The sequence below is a fragment of the Cyanistes caeruleus genome, chromosome 4 (assembly GCF_971803275.1).
Source record: "Cyanistes caeruleus chromosome 4, bCyaCae1.hap1.1, whole genome shotgun sequence".
In the NCBI taxonomy this organism is placed as follows: Eukaryota; Metazoa; Chordata; class Aves; order Passeriformes; family Paridae; genus Cyanistes; species Cyanistes caeruleus.
Window position 1 is genome coordinate 13,668,511 of NC_141704.1, and position 17,583 is coordinate 13,686,093.

The window sequence follows — 17,583 nt, forward strand, 5'->3', positions numbered from 1 at the left end:
TGTTTCTATTTGCAACAGCAAAAGCACAATGGTCGGAGCATCTGCCAGGGAGCGGAACCGCCGGGCCCCCCGCGGCAGCACCCTCGCCCCCCCCTCCCCGCCCGCGGCATCCTCCGGCCCCTCCGCGCATCCTCCCCCTCGCCCCCTTCCCCCACCGCGGCGCCGGCCCAGCGCCGCGGGGCAGCGGCACGGCAGGCGCGGCGCGGCGTGCGCCTCCCGCACACATGGCACGGGGGCTCGGCCGAGCGTCAGCTGAGCGCCCGGGGGGGCGGCACCTCCCGGCCCCGGCGGGAGGAGGGAGGGGAGCGGAGGGGGGGGCGGCCCGGCCGGACCCCGGCCCCGCTCCGGGGGGAGCGGCGTGCGGAGCCGGACCGCGGCCGGTCCCTGCCCTTACTGTGCGGGGGGGCGGCGCCGTGCGCGTGCGGGGGGGCGGCCTCCCGCACCCAGGCGGCCCAGGGCTGGCCCAGGAACGCCTCGGGACTGGGCACGGGCCGCTCCAGGGCCGCCATGGCGCCGCGCCTGCTCCTGCCTCCTTGTTGCTTTTCCCGTTTCCTTCGGCGGCGGCGGCGGCGAGCGAGCGAGCGAGACACGGGATTCGAGAACGCCGCACGTCATCCTCGGGACGTTCCGCCGCCCACACGGGGGTAGTGTCAGCCCCTGCTCCCTATCAGATCGGGCTCCCCGCCGCACAGCGCGCATGCCCGCGCCCCCCGCGCCTGCGCCCCGCGCCGCCGGCACCGGGCCCGCGCCCGCCCCGAGGGGCGCCGGACCCGCGCAGCCCCCGCGCTGCCCTCCGGCACCGGCCCGGCCTGGCGGAGCGGAGCGGGGCCGGCGGCCCGGGAGCCCCGCCGGGAAGGCGCAGCCGCCGGCCGTGTGCGCCTCAGGGCTGCGCGCCCCGCGTCTCGCAGCTCCCCGCAGTAAGTCCCTGGGACGGGCTCTCGGTAACTGCGGCACGGCCCCTCCGCGCCCCAGCGCGGCCGCGAACCGGACCCGGAGTGCGGGCTTGGGGCTCCCCCGCTCCCCTACTTCCAGCTGCGCTCTTGTGGATCACCTATAGCCACAACCACAGCCATTTTGTTGTCCGAATACTGCCTGATCTGTAGTAGGCTTCGTTTGTTTGCAAATGGGATTTTTTTTTTCTCGTTTTGGTGTTCTAGGCTACGGTACTGCAGCTCTGAACTCGCAGGTCCGGCTACTCAAACAATACTGAGGTTTTCATCTCGCTCTACATAACCTATGGGACATACATGATTTTAATTTAGGGTAGTATAATTTTTTGCTTATTTCACCATTAAGGTAAGAATAGAAAATAACTGTGAAAATTTTTATACTCAGTATACCTGCTCTGGATTAGGAGTTTCAGCATAAGCCTGTTGCTTCAGTTCACACCTCTTAAGCCAAATATAAACATTCCCAATGAAGGACTGGGTTTCATTTAAGCAGCCTCGCATATCCCTCACGTAGTGTCTTTCATACAGCTCTGCAGCCCCTTTAGGGGTGGTGATGACTGAAGTTAATGGCTCAACAGACACTTCTCAGGGTGGTGAAGTGAGCTTTGCATGGTCCGGTCCCTGTCCTGTATCTGTTCCCAGACACTCGTTCACATTTTGCTGGTTCAAACCATTGTTAGGCAATACTGAAGCAGAGCACGGAATTAATGTGGACTGAAAAAAACCCCCTCCAAAAACCAAACCAAAAAAAAAAAAAAACCAACCAACCCAACTCCCCCCCACCCCCCCCCCAAAAAGCCCCAAACCAAACCAAACAACAATAACATCCCTAAACATTTTAGGCCTGCTCAAAGGTTGGAGCTGTGGCCAGAGGGACAGGACAGGAGTTGCTGAAATCAGCACTGCTGCCTGTCAAAAGGTGTAAGGTGCTGCAGTCTAGAGTGGATTTAACTAAATTTCCCACAACTTCATTAAGACTAAGCTCTTTACAGTGCTAACAGATAAAGATTTGGGGCAAAGGACAGACACTGTTGCCTTATGTGTACTGTCAACATACTCCACCTCTTCCAAAAAGTAACTGGAATATACAAGTCCCATCCCTAATACTCAGAGGTGAGACTAAAAGCTTTCATTCTGTATGGCCTAGCCAGAGTGCCTCCAGTCAAGTAAACATTAGCTACAAGAAACTTCAGTAACATCATCAAAGAAGCGGAAAGCTCACCAAAATACCCTTCAAATAAAAGCAGGCAACCACAGCTGGCTTGTTAGCAGCCATCACGAAGCAGACAGAATGCATGACCTTTCATAGACTTCATAGGCATATGACTTTCATAGACTATATGTGGAATTTCCAGAAGCTGGAAGGGTAGTTGAGATGTAGCCCTGGCAAGATCTATTCAGGAATATTATGTGCAGTTCCATCCACCAGTTTAAATTAATCTTCCTACCAAAAAAACAACAAAAAAAAAACAAACCAATGTGTGGAAAGGGTTATGAGAAGGATCAGAGGAATTAAGATTCTATTATTTGAGAAGAGTTTTACTTAATCTAACAAAATTCAGCTGGTAGTGAATATGTTTGATGTTTTTAATTAAAAGGACACCTAATCATCAATGAGGAAGAAAAAATAAAGAATAGGCATAAATTGCTTGAGTTGAGGTTGAGACTGCCCACTATACTGAAAAACTCTTTGGTCAGGAATAGCAAGATGGAATTCCTTAGAAGGAATGATAAATGACATGAAGTGAATAGTCAACCGTGTTTGACACTTGTGTTCAAATTCGCTGCAAGATAATTGAACAAATGTCTTGACAGTGGCCAAATAGTCTCATAATTAGAGAAGTTAAACTGCAGAGCATAACTGCTGTGACTACCCAAGATGTGTATCTGGAGAGAAGATACAAAAGAAAGGCATGTGAGCACCCAGGAAATCCCCATCAATGAAAGGCAACATTAGATTTCAGGGAAGTATGCGTGGCCAAACGTCTAACTAGTATTAAACACTACCACAGCATACACAAGTAGTAAAAGAATTCCTGACCATACAACTGAGAAAAAAAGGGAGGGGTAAAGTATTTAATATAAGCTGCCTTAAACCAAGGGGGGGGGAAAAAAAAAGTGAAGAAACTTTACAGCTTTAACACATGGCACTGAGCTACATGCTGCTTACCATGACACACTGCAGAACTACAGTCAAGGTTCTCAAGAGAAACAGACCGCATGAAGGAAAATTAGCATTAAATCAAAGATTTAAGATGTACCAATTCCTTCCTAAAAAGAAACGATCCAGTAACTTACAGTTTAAGAGAAAGGTTTCCAGAGCCCTCCCCAAGGAATTTCTCCTCCCTACCTTATGTATTTATGAACAATTAAACAAATGGTTCCACAATCAGAATCATAGGATCATTTAGATTGGAAAAGACCTTTGAGACCAACCATTAACCATAATTCCATCACTAAAACATGTCCCTGACTGACACATGTACACATATGCCCAGTTTTCCTGTGATCAGCATCTTTTGTTTAAATGTGTGAGTTTTGCTTTGATTACATCTATGCTACCACTATGATCTTCACCAAGAAATAACACCATCCCTGAGCAAACCAGCTGTCAGTTTGTCTCTGTAGGGTGCAAGTCCTGAAGCTGCAGAAAAGTATCCTCACTTCTCCACCAGGGCTTCTCCCCAAGAACACCTTTATTTCACTCTACATCAATGTCAAATGAACAAGTGTATATCGCATGGACAGCTGGGATTGTGCTCCAGAGCCTTATGGCGAAATAGGAAGAGAGCTGACATGACATCCTGAAAGTTTTCCCATTGTTAGGTGTATAAGTAGTTCTGTCATGTGAATGTGAACTTGAGCTGCAGCTTTACTGTAGCAAGACTATTCAGATGGTTTCTTCTTCTCCTGACATCTGCTTCCACAAAATTCTTAGAAAGACAAACCTATTTAAGACTTTAATTCCTCTTTCAGATTTGTTTTTATTAATCAGTTGGGCCAAAATTTATGTGTAGGGAGAAAATAAAAAGAGAGAAAGTCATAAACATGGTCACAGAAGTCTTATTTCCTTAGGAATTCAGTAAAAAAATCTGCACATGTAAGTGTAGATTAAGCATCCTCTGGTTTTTTTCCACCTGCTCACCAATACAGAAATTTAATTCTTCTATAACCTCGAAGAAGTCACTGTGCCACAGAAAAATAATTCAGTCAGGAAAGATCCTTTTTTCCTTCCCTGCTCCCTGAGGATTTTTTTATTTCAATTGTCAAGCAGAAGCTTCCTTTTTCTATGTGTTTTTTCAGAATTCAAGGTAATGCAGCCTTGGTTTTGGTTGCAGTTTCTTAATACTACAGTGATCCAATCATAACATGGTATTAAAAAGGTAAACTATAAGCAAATTATGGTCTTTAATTAATAAATGGCAAAATACAGATAAACCTCTAATCTTTTTAATCCATATATCATTGGTCTTTTAATAAGATGATCTCCAAATGCAAGCTTTTTGCCAAGTAACCAGAAGATAAAAATCATATGTTCCTGTATCTATTTATTAGAATCATAGTTAAAGACTTGGGCTTTATAAAAGCGCAGTAAAAGTTATGATATTAGAAGAGATCCAAAGCTGCATATCAATCTTTGGCTTATTTGGAGACCAATCCAACATTTTTGTGTAATTTTCAGGATGTGAATGGGAAGACATGACAAACTAAAACAGCAATGCTCACATGTGGCTATCAGGAACATCATACATAGTCACCATGTACAAATAAATGTTTGTAATGACATGTTTTAACTTAAATTGTACTGTCATACACTGAGAAAATACCATGAGACTGCTAAGGGTGTGTGTGTAGTCACAACAACAAAATCACGTATACCTGGCAATACGTTCACCAGATGGCTTTAAACAGGCTACAAAAGTATTATAAAAAACCAGCTGTATAAGGCCTCAATATCATAACAAGATTATAAACATATAATACTTGTGGCAGAGTCATGATTTAAGCAGTTTGGAAGGAGATTCATAAGTACCTCCCAGGATCCTGTTGTGCAATGGATTTACCACAATGGTGGTTTTGTCTTATATTGCAGAAATTATTACATAGCAGACAGTTTTATGAACACAGGTATCTGCTTTGGTGGAAATAGAGCAGTAAATGAATCACAAGATTTTCTTACAGATAGTCAGTGATGGAGTTACATAAGAAAAGCAACAGCAAAGTAGCTGGTTGTCAGTCACAGTGGTGCAGAAAGTTTAATCCTTCAGCATTTTGAGGAGTGCAAAAGTAACTTGTACATTTACCTTTGTGCAAACTATTTTTATGGTGGACTTTTACACTTGTGCTAATTTTAAACCTGTAGATTATCTATTTGCAGTCATCTGTTTGCAGTCTGTCTTTCCACAGTGGATAAAAGAAATTTCTATTTAATGCTACAGCAACACCTCAGGTTACCAGAGATGTTTGTATTGAAAAGGTACAAAATCCACCAAATGCATAGTCCTGCATTTCTGTATTAAAACAGATTCTGAAACTTTTTTAGTACAATGTAACATTCTAGTATGCTAGCAATTTCTAGTATGTGATAGTTAGAGTAGCTGAATTAATTAAATAAATAGGATGTTTTTTAAAAAGTCCTATATCTAGGGTTCTGCAAAAAGATGTATACAGGATGGCCATTGCAACAACTCAGGAATTAGCAAGCCAAATCTAGAAGCCACTATGAGCCAGGCTCCCTAGAGCCACTCTGGCCAAAAGTGCAGTCCCTGTAATATTTCTGATCTCTCTGTAATTTCAGAAGGTGTCTCAAATATTATGAGTACCATCATAGCAGACTTGAGCTAGAAAATGGTATTAAATAGACATTTATAGCAGAGAAATCTATTTTTAATGTCCTCTGAAATAACAGAAGAAAAAAAATCTGAATTATTCTTTTGATTCCATCTTAGCCAAAGAAACAAGCACTTAAAAAAGAAACAGTCAGAAAAAATGAAGAACTGAAAAAGAAATTCAAAGTGTGATACTCTTGTATCCCAACAAAAAGTGGTTTCTCAAAAGATGGTTGTAAATTGCTTCACATAAAACAAAGCAATGCTTGAAATGCTACAGCAGCACTAATCAGATGAAACAGGAAATTTAAAGGGAGGTGTACTGCACAGGTTTTTGAACAGACAATGCATAATTAGGTAACTTATTACACTGAACTTTGGGAAGTTTAAAGAAAAAATGGTACCAAAAGTAAGGGTATGAACTAGAGATGGAAATCAATAGCTACTGCACTTTTCAAACCCAAAAGAGTTATGCAAGCACCGTGAAAAAAATTGCACATCTTTTTGCTCCAGTGCCTTAAAGTTTGTTCTAAACGATTTTTCTCAAGTGTTGGTTGTCACCTAAATGCATTAACCTACTACTGTACTGTCTTTTCCAGAAGATAAGTTTTCTTCTTTATTACCATTGCTGGAGTATTTCTTATACCAAAGCTGCAATGGTAACTATCAGTGTACCATTGGCCATCTTTGTGCAGTGCAGAGATGTATCCTCACTGAACTCCAGAACTTACCAATTGCTTCAGAGAAACAAAACAGTTTCTTTTTTTTTCTGCAACAGTTTCGGGTTTCAGCCAGGAGTCTCTGAAAATTCTGTTTCTGACTCATCTCAGTTGCCAATACTTTCCCTCAAAAACATTCCCCATGTCTCGACCTCCACCAAACACCTGAAAATCCAGTCTCCATACTATAGTATAACCTGTACGAAACATGGATCTCAAACTCCCTTCTTAAAACACAGTACCCAGAGTCCTTGGTATAACACCTCATCAGCTGCTCTTGTGGCAAGAAACTGAAGATTAGACCAGGTCAGAGGAGTGCATCTACTACAGAAGAGTGAGGACTAATGTGGATGTTTTGGAAACTGGAAGACGTGAATGACAGAGTACTTGCCAAAGAGTACTTGCCAGGCTAAAATTCAGTTTGCTTGTATTGACAGGTAGCCAGGAAAGATCTCAGACAAATTGTTTTAAAGCATCATCACTGCATGTTTCTTACTATTTCTTAAAATTTTTAAACATATCTATCACTGGTGCAGCAAATCACTTGTCTTATACTTACTAAATATTCATCAGTTTTGTTTGTCGTTTGGTTTGTTGTTTGTTTTTTTTTATTTGAAAGAGATTTTTTGGTAAATAATAGTAACGAATTAAAAATAATATTTTATTTAAAATATTTTTGAAATAACAAACTAAAAATAATATTTTTATTAAAAAATAAAATAATATTCTCAAAGGCCATATCCAGATTTTAGAAGAAGGCTCTTAACTGTCTAGTTGAGACAGAAAGTAAGAAAGCTGTAGGAGTTCCCTGCATTTTTGAAAGACAGAGCAAACTTCCTTAGATTTTGAGATATAAAACCTCTTGGGGATGGAGAAAGTTACCTTGCCTCAGTGTGAAGTCTGCTTTCAAATAGCGTGCTGCTTTCCTGTGCTTTGCTCTCTCAAAATGCCCGTGTGAATAACCAAAACCACAAAACATGAGTCCCCAAAGATCTTCACACATTTCTCGTGAGGTAGGCATAGAAATATTCTTTCATTAAAAATTAAATTTGCCCTGATGAATAATGTATATTATAACTTTCCATTCACCAGCCATGTTTGTGTGTGGTGGCAGCACACAACAGCAGCTTCCTGCCTTTCCCTCATTGCATTGTAGCCAATTTTCTCCCGTTCCTTTTCAGCACAGATGCCATATTTGTCCAGTTTGTATCTCTCCTTCTCCCAAATGCTTCCCTTTTCTGAATTTTGTTCCCACTTTTCTGTCACTTTACCCTAACCTTGTGTGGTGTGTTTTCATCTTGTGCCAGATTGCTCCACTGGAACAGCAGTTTGGGGCCTGTTTTTCACTCTCAGCTACTCTCTTGCCACCATCCCACTTGGATCCAGCTGCCTCACCAGAGGTGATCATGTATTTTAATATACAATGCCTTGTTTTCTATCCCCTACTTTGCAGTTAGGAGAATTTCCTCTCCTTTCGCATGTCTCCCGTAGTGGAGGGCACATCCCTCCCCGTCCTGAGTTACCTCTTCTACCAGTGAGCTGCCTCTTCCATCACAAAGCTGTTTGGAGTTGCCCTCTTTTCTTCTCCAAATGGTTCCTCTTGTCTTGAGGCCTGTCCCCTTTCCTTCTCCCCTCCTCTCAGCAGCCAACTCTCCTCTGCCTCTCCCTGGGAAGCCAATGGTCCTTCCCCTGGCCCTGGCTGGAGTCCCTTGGCCTCAGTGCAGGGGTCTGCCTCCTCTCCCATCATTTTCCACTAGTGCTGGTGCCCTGGCAGTCCCCCGTCTCAGCAGCTCACTGATCCCCACAGTAGACAGGGACTCATCTCTGGCGGGGCCAGGTGCCATGTGTGAGTGGGCTGAGGGAAGGCACCCACAGATTGCCAGAAGATTTCAGCCTGGGAGGGATGTCCCTCAGTGTTTGGCAGTCACTCGAGTGTCCTTCAGCCTGGCTGTGAAAGTTTAGGACCAGCCAGAAAAGAGGTTAGAGTGAGAATCTGTTACACCTTTGGTACGGGCACATTTGGTCCCTGGATCAGTGGAGAGCAGAGAGGGCCCAGCCTGCTCACAAGACTCCCCAAGCCTTCTCTGCTTCTAGAAGCTGGCTCCAATCACATCTTGCTCGAGGTTCTGAAATGTTTTGCCAGTTGTTATGGTATGTCCTACTTCCAGCTTGTACAGGAAGCAGACATGTTGAAATCACAGAAGAAAGCAAGCCTGTTCATCTTGTATTTCTGGCTGAGGCTAGAAGTGGAGTGCCAGAAATCAATTGTGTCTCATCTATTATACAGGGAATTCTCTTGTAGCTCTTTGCATCGTTGTGCTAACTCTGCAAGGAGCTTTGTCCTAATAAGATTCCGTTTACAACCCGTAAGAGTCAGATGTAGTATCTTCTGGTAAGCACTGCAAGTTCTGTACTCAGTCAAAATGGATCTCGAAGGCCTTAGCAGGAGTTGGGGTATAGTTAGTGATGTGTTTGACAACTAAATGAACCCAAAGTAAAACCTATGTGTGATGTTTAAGCATTAACTTACATGTATAAACCTCTCATGGGCTGTCCCGAACTTCTGTCATCAGACTTCACCTGACCTTTTACAAAGGCAATGTGGTTGCAGAGACGTGATGTGGATGGACCTCAGTTACTGTCTCACAGATCAAGTGAATCTTTTAATTAAATCCTCCTCTTAATGATAATGAAAAATACATAGTCCTTTTTTATTTTTTGAAAACCTGTGGTTTCCAAACCACCTGAGTGTTCCTGAGGCACTCTTTCTTTAAGCAATCCAAGTATAAGCATACTACTAATACTGCTTTGGGTTTAAATGGAAACCATAGCTAGTAAAGAAGACAAAAGTTCAGACGTCATTAAAAATATCCCATGTTACTTACGAAGGGTGTATACTTCTGGAATGCCTGTGAGCTAAAACTGCAACATTGCAGGCTCGGATTAAGAGAATCTTTGTACATTTTTGGCCATCAAACATTTTAACTGACTAATAACATCCAGTGGTACAGATCTGTGCATTGAAGCAAATCCTATTTTGTAGATACTCAGCATGTGACATCTGGTATATGCAAAAGTGACAAGATCGATGAAAAGTGAACAAAAGGGAAAAAATTAAACTAAAAATCATTACAAAATTAGCATTTGAGAATCTTGTAATTCAACTTCAGATACCCATTTGATCCAAGATTATAAACAGAACTAGCTGCTGTTTCCCAAATCCTTTAATTGACAGAGAAAAAAGTGCTTTTTCTTTAGGAGACAGCAGGCATCTGTGGATTCCCTGTCTGTATTTAATTATGCCAAATAATATATAACAATAATAATAGATGATTTGAAAATACTCAAATTCAAACCATTAATTAAGCATGAACTCCTCTTCCTCTTTCTATGGAATTGGAATCTCTTTCTGTGAATACTAAGCCTGAGCTCCTACAATTTTACTTGCATTCATATTGACATTCAAATATTCTGTAGTAATCTGATAAAACAATGCTTGTTTTTCCTTCTGCACTAAGAAGAGTATTGGTACTGCAGGTACTGGTGACTTCAAAATAATACAATATGTTGTGGCCTGTGACATAGGAAAGCTGGCAAATAAGAATGCTTTATGTATAGTGGGCTGAAAAGTTTTGCAGCAGATTATTTTTCTAAGCATATATTGACTGTCAGTTTTCTATAAAGAGAGGTGTCTACTCTTCTGTTTACAGGAGAGATGGAACCCTTTTTCTGTGCCTTCCCACATTGTCATAATTAGCAAAATTGATACAACTCACTGAAAGCCATTAATAGCATAAGCAGTGGCATTTTATTGAGTAATGTACTCATGTTGCAGTAGAGCTGGGTACTTCTGAATATTTCTAAAGTTGTGTGTAACCAATGGAGCAAAACTTATGTCATACTCTTATAAAAAAATAGAATGTTAGAGGTTGTATGGAAGCAGAGTGAGTTTTGGTGGTGACAAGACCTAACAACAGCGCCTTGAGAAACACAATATATACTAGCAATACAATAGGAATTGAAATTGAAAGGTAAGTCTACATTGGAGGGGTTAGAAATGTCTTGTGTGGAGAGCTTACAGGTGAATAGAGCCATGAACCTGTGTCTTCTGGATTTGTAGAGAAAATTTGAATAGCATCTCTGGGTTCTGAAAGTGCTCATATGAGGGTGAATTCCTCCATTTATTCAGGGTGTAATGTTTTTGCCTATGGAAATTTTTACATTAGCTGACAAAACCCCCTCAGTCTGTCTTTGTCAATCTGAATCTTAATGTAGCCAACTGTTCTGTTCTGTTCTGTTCTCACACTACATTTGTGGTGTAAGAGTCTAAGAGCATGCTGTGTCAGCCATGGGATTATTGGTCCTAGATTTTGTAAAATTTCCCATACACATTTTTAAAACAACAGCAGATAATTATGAGAGTTGGCAGATGCCACAGACATAATTGTTTTCAGCAGCTACAATAGATGTTTTAAAAACACTTCCATATTCAAACCTTTAGTTATTTCAGGGCTAGTGAAATACAATCCTTCCTATTGCCTCCTGCCCTTGGGACATCCTCTAGGGATAGCAACCAGCAGGACCTCCCTCTTTCTAGCTCCCCATTGCTTTTCACCTGCTTGGCTCACCTTTTAGGTCATTGCTCCAGGTAATTTGCTGGGCTGCCTCTCTGATCTGCTGGCTCTACAGCTGTCTGGACATCGCAAATGCTTTGGAAAAATCATATCTCAAAACAACTATTCCATCAAAATGGAGCCATGTCTGGAAAGATGGTTGAATTCATCAGCATTTTATTTTAAAAAGTAACATGGATAAGGCGTACCACTGGCACCAAAATATTATGTGCTAGTATTTTAGGCATTATGATGATGTAACTGTCACTTTCCTTTTCTCCTGTCCCTGTCTCAAACTTGACCTGACCTGGGATTAAACAATCAGTATCGTCACCATAACATATTTCTTGCGCTCAAAGATCACAAGTAGGCTGACCTCAGTGATCTGACCTGACCGCAGATATGGTTGGCCTGCAGAAGGTAAGCAATGGTACACATGATCTTGACCAATGCATTTATACCCTCACCCTGTCTGCAGCACACGTGGCCACACATTAGTGAGATGATAAAGTTTTCCTTTCTTTTGTATTTTTTCACTTCCCTACTCTATTTACCTAAGCAGCAGGAGTCATCCTAACAGTTGTTAGTGGGAAAAGATACAGAATGTAATACATCTTCTTGTCCCTCAGGAAAGACATGTGGTAAATTTGGAATGAGCATCTAATTCTCTCCAGGATGCTCTGAATGTAAATTTGGAAAGAGAAATTTCTCCAAATAATTATAGTTGAAATGCCGAATTCCAAATATATTTATTTTCTTTGCTTTTTTGTTGGCGCGTGTTGCACACATGCTGGAAGAGATTTCTTTTTCGTGGTTGCTATGGTAAAAAGCAGTCCCCAGTCCCTTTACTTAAAACCCATGAACTGCAATTAACTATTTAATGTTGTAACAGACAACAGCTCTAGTAACACCTTAACAGCTTTGAGCATGATTCTCCCATCATCTCAGCAGATGGTGATTTTTGGCATTCTGTGTTTTCAGTTTATTCCTCTCCTTTATAATCCTTGCCATTATATCTTCTGACAAATGCTTCTGGATTAACTTAATTGCAATTTGATTATACTGGGACAGTCCTCAGATCTCATATATTTTTGTATTTCTGTTAAAGGTGACCAATATATGAAAAAAAAATAAAATTGTGTATATCCCCATCAACAATTATAAAACCAGATTTTAAAGTAAGAATCTGTTTCTTCTCATCTGTAACCACAAAAATACAGTCTTAAAACATGCTTAGTCTGCCATAGGAGCCCTTCATCTGAACAGAAAAGGAGAAATAAATGATTCTTTTGTGAAGAAGGAGTAACCCTGAATGTTTGTCAAGATTCTGAATTAAATAAGAGTTACCAATTTCAACTAGTTTTACTACAGAGAGTTGTCCTTCATTATTATTTCTATAGAGATGGAGACTGAATTCCTCATTAATTTTGCTCATTGTTTCAAAGATTTGTGGCTAATATAAATCCTTTTAAACAGAGAGTTTCAATTAAATTTAGAAAAAAATTCAACTTTGCCAAGACATTATCAAAAGCAAGATTGCCTTATGAAAATGTTTTTCTGCTTCTCTTCCTTTTTCTCCCGTATAATGTAGTTGTATTCTAATTTTTTTTCACTCAGAAATAAATTATTTGGATTTAAAATCAGCACTGTTCTCCATTTTTCTCTTTAAAAGGATTTAGGAGGCAGAACACTTTAGATGTTTAATTCTGTAATACAGGACCAAATAAAGTTTTTTTGGTACCTTTGGCAGCAGTATTAGCATTTCTTCTTTTTTGGGAAAAGAAAACAAGAGGGGAAAAGGAAAAGAATAGTTTTCCCAGAATCACAACAAGATAATATTGCAGTTTCAGGTTTTAAAATATGAATGTCTCATTCACAGCTATTTCCTGGCTGACTCCAGGTTTCTATGATTATTTTTTATTCAGTGCTGATAGTGTGTTTGACATTGTGCAAATATAGAAAGAGATATTCATGTGGACTATCTGCCAGGATTTCCTAGTTGTTAGTGGCAGTGTTAGCCTCTTTAAGCAAAAGCTTGAGGCTGTCTTTAAAGCAGAGATTCTTATCCATCCTGCCAACATGCAGCTTCATACATATGACCGTGGGAAACACTGCTCAAATGCACAAGGCTTTGGAAGGATGGACCCACTGGAGTTTAATTTAATTAGTACAGCAGCAGTGTGTGGTAGCTCTAACTAATCAAACCTTTAAGACCATTCATGGTAATATTAAAAGCTGGAAAAATTTTAGAGAAAAGTGATTGGGAAGAATCAATCCTTCTGATTTGATACCTAAAGAATCAAAGAAAGACTGTTTGCCTGAATACTGCATGGTTTAAAATCCTGTGTCTTCTGTGAAATCCATGAACTGTTTTGTAATTTATTTGTAGGACTTACTGATGGCCCATGTACTTGATTCACCTCGATAAGTAGTAATGGTGTCCCTCAAGTTCTTGCTGCCCGCTGCAGACTATCCACGGCTAGACTGACTTCTGCCCCTGTCTGAAACAATGTATTCCAAATTGTAGCACTGAAGGCTTTTGTCCAAGACTAATTTCTCAGGTTAGGGACATTCTGCCAGGGAAAAAAAAAAAAAAAAGAAAAAAAAAAGTGAAAAATCTTAGTCTAAATTGGAGGAATGTTTGTCTTTTTATTAGAAATCTATCTTTGGATTTCATTTCCAAAGAAGTCACTGAGAAATCCTTCTAAGGAACTTTAGTGACACTTCCTTGACTTTATGCATGAAAGAGTAGAAGGTTTGCTGTCTGCTGTTTCATAGATGAAGAATATTTTTGTCATGATAACTTGTAAAAATAATAAAATGTCCAAAAATCCCACCAATAAAACCATCTTGCAGTGAATTAAAAGGTGGAATGCAAACACTTGTCCTTGTTTTCTTCCTGGCTAGGATAATCATTTCATTATCTGATTCTTTCCCTTATCCCAGCAGAATGAATGGATGATGACAGTAAGCTTATCTCTTTGTCTGAGGTAGTGATACCACCCAAGCTAGCACTGCAAAGCCTTCTTAGAGCGACACAAATCATATATAGGAGCCAGTATCAAAAAGCTCCACATCCAGAAATGAGCACATCTGCCACGTATTGTACAGAAGCAGCCAAACCAAAAAGATATGTAGAAAAATAAACAAATCTCTGAGGAGCTTGAAAGCTGAAGTCAAATATCTTGAGGTCAGTTCAGAACTGTGAAGCAAGTTAAAAATGGATATATCAAATCTAATATATAAATTACAATTCCTGTATTAGTCATAGTTGTTATACCCCAAATTTTGTTTGGAAAAGGAAAGACAGTTCTCAAATTTCCTTGCCTCTCCACCCACCTCCCTCAAAGTGTTCCCTTTAGCTTTCAAGCAATTTATTTACACTGGGAAAAATGTCTGGTCTGCACTCACAGGAAAAGTTTTAATTAATTCTCATTTTACAAATCCTCCACAATATTTATTCAAAAGATTGGCAAATTCCAGGAAGTTCACCCATCCCTGAAAAAATAAGTTTTGTAAACAAATCTGGCAACAAATTTATTTTAACAGCAGCAATTCTGCTAATCTGTCAAGATGTAGTTTGTTTCTGACTTTATTAAATTCTTTTTCATTAAAAATAGAAAATAATTTGCTACAAACAAACCATTTGGCTGGGACATGGTGACTGTCCCTCTGCTATTTCACATAGCATTTAATTCAACAGAAAAAAAACTAACAGTATAATGTTTAGCACTTTTTTTTGTTTGTTTGTTGTTTAAACAGAAGCAACAACAACATTAGGGGCTTCGGGACCTTTAAAACCCATTCTTGCTGTATCCCACAAACTGAACAAGCATTACTCCACATCTGAACATAAACAAAGGGCGTGTTCCAGGCTGTATTCCACAGGAATTTTTTTGCCCAGACCCCTATTTCCTGTCCATTTGTTCCTGTACATATCATCCACTTGGTCACTTCTTATCCAGCCTCAATTCATGGATCCAGTTCCCTGTGCAGCAACACCAGCACTTGTGCGGGTGCATTAGCCTGAGACAGCCCAGGTTGATATGACACAACTGAGTGGACTGTGCAGCTTAGTCTGATTTCATTAATAAAAAGGTCCAGGCTCAGAAAAATGTTTTATGCAAGGAAATAATCTCAGATGTTTGCAAATACCAGTAAAGCAAAATATGCAAGCCCCACCACTTGCCATTAATGTTGATTGAAACAGAAGAAAAATAGGTGCTGATGTTCAACTTAAATGGACACCACCCTTCTTTGTGTTAAGACTTCAGCCAGCCAGACTGCTGGGTGTGTGGACATTCTGGGGTGTTCACTTCTTGATTCTTAAAGAGATTTGGCGTGTCATCTCACTGCTGCTCCTTAGCACAGGAAAACATTTTGTGAATCTATTTTATGTCAGAGCTTCATAAAACTGCATGTCCTGGTGTAAAGGCTCAGCTGGTGCAATGTCAGTTTAGTCCCAGCAGTTTGTACAGCAGGTAAAATCTGCCATCCATCTTTCCTGCCACTTCCCCAGCTCCTTCAAACTTTAAAAGACTGATCCAGATCCTGGTGAAGTCAGTGAGAGCTTTCTCTCTGTGCTGGATCCAGCAGTATGCAGCCTCTTAAGTCCAGCAATTAAGATATTGAGCTAATGTTAGTAATCCTTTCCTGCCTGCCTGGAACACCCAAACTGTCTGAGTCAGGCTTCATTTCATGCAAAAGCCTGAGGAAATCAGTTGGGTTCGTATTGCATCTGAAAGGTCAGTCTGTGTCCCCATGGACTAAGAGGTATGGGGGAGTTCCAGAATTTGCTGCCAGTTTCTTGCTATTTATTTCTGGAAGCTGTTAGCTTAGATATTTTTTTTAGCTAAACTTAGTTATGGGGAATTGAGATGCTAAGAGTGAGGGCTTTGGAAAGTCACATTTCTAGGTGCTTTAAAACCTGTTTATAAATCTAGAATCCCTTGCTTTTCAGGTTCCTTTTCAGATGGAATTTTAATTCACATTATGGACACTCAGGAGTGTGCACATTTTTTGGTGCACAAAAATAATAAACATTACTTATTTTCTAATACCACATTTAAAGACTTTGCCAAATGAACAAAAGCAAAGAAAACAACCCTAAAAGTCCTGGCAGAGTTTGACATCAGTAACTTTATACAGTAGTATTATTGTGAGACATTTTATTATCTAAATAATACCTCATTTGGAGGAATTTCAGATACACACTTTTTGCAGCAAATTTAAAATCATTGTAGAAAATGAAAGGATTTATATTTGATGCAGAGATTTATATCTGATGATGTGAAATAATGGATTTTTAAAATATAAGCCAATTAACTTAGCAGACTCTTGCTCAATTGGCACTCATTCTATTTAAAAGAAAAGGAGTGGTGGGTGTCTAAAACTTTCTCATACTGAAAGACTATTTTTTTATATTATTGATTCTTATGCTCCTTTTGATTTAATCCTTTCCTTTACATGTCTAGTAGATAGAAATAGTGGGAAAGTCACAGCCACAAGCAATAACATGGCAATTAACTCAGGGGTACTGGTGGGACATTTAAGTAATTTTAAGTCAACATTTATAAACATGATGTTGCTGGCTTGAAAATCTGGACATTATTTGCAGCTTTGGAAGATTTGATTACTTAACTGATTTTGATTTTCAAATTGCTTTTGAAAATCAACCACTGGTTTGAATCTGCTCCAGATGGGCAATGACTGAAAATTGTTATAATCTGGCACATATTTGGTAGCATAGATAAGTGAGTTGATGGCCTTATTAAAAGTATCTCAAACATAGGTGCTGATTGAAACCCCCTCATCTCAGGCTCAGCAGGGTTTTGGCTGAAGGGATCTGAACTGCTCTGTCACCCCTAAGGGCCCTTTCTGGCACGATAACAGGAACTTCATAATGCTGCTGCACACAGAGGTGAATATGAAATGCGTCATGGCCCAGTGCACCTGCCCAGCAACAAGTGTGCCCTGGTACTGGCCAGCAGGAGTTTCTGTATGAGTACATGTGGCCCCACAACCTGAATGAGAATCACACAACTGAGATCATGGAATTTAGAAGTCTAAAAGTGGTGTTTTTTCCACCAACAGGTCCTCGAAATTATTGCCTATCTAGTTAAAAAATGGTACAGAGAGACAGGTACTGAAGGTTCAAAGGCTCCAAACATCAGAACCAGATACCCCCAAACTCCCTTGTTGTCTCTGCAGAGAAACAGATGTTTCAAAAGTACATCACTTCCCTAATCCTAATATAATACATCACATCCTAAATGCAACAGCTAAAGCTGGCCACACCAGCTGGGCCCCAGCAGTGCCTCTTTGCTTCCAAAAGAAGTCTAGGGTGACCATAGAACAATAACATACTGTCTGGTCTGTGTTTTAGTAAATTTAAGGCAGGCAAGATAAATCCCATTCTCAACAGCATCCCATCCTTCTGGCAGCTACTTGCTAAGCAGCTATGAGAATATTT

At 40.6% G+C, this 17,583-nt stretch overlaps 2 protein-coding genes across 6 annotated transcripts in view; one reads left to right on the forward strand and one right to left on the reverse strand.

Moving 5' to 3' along the window:
- The window catches only part of ATXN7L1 (ataxin 7 like 1), a 113,275-nt gene extending 112,550 nt beyond the window's left edge, over positions 1–725 (reverse strand). For 2 of the 5 annotated variants that reach the window (XM_086886727.1, XM_086886728.1), the window contains exon 1: positions 395–725. In XM_086886727.1, coding sequence (XP_086742853.1) covers positions 395–509 — 115 coding nt within the window. In that variant the 5' untranslated portion in view covers positions 510–725. The remainder of the gene's footprint in view (positions 1–394) is intronic. The other 3 variants (XM_086886729.1, XM_086886730.1, XM_086886734.1) reach the window with 2 other exon arrangements.
- CDHR3 (cadherin related family member 3) overlaps positions 698–17,583 on the forward strand; it is a 57,306-nt gene continuing 40,420 nt past the window's right edge. The window contains exon 1 of the mRNA XM_086885610.1: positions 698–917. Coding sequence (XP_086741736.1) covers positions 698–917 — 220 coding nt within the window. The remainder of the gene's footprint in view (positions 918–17,583) is intronic.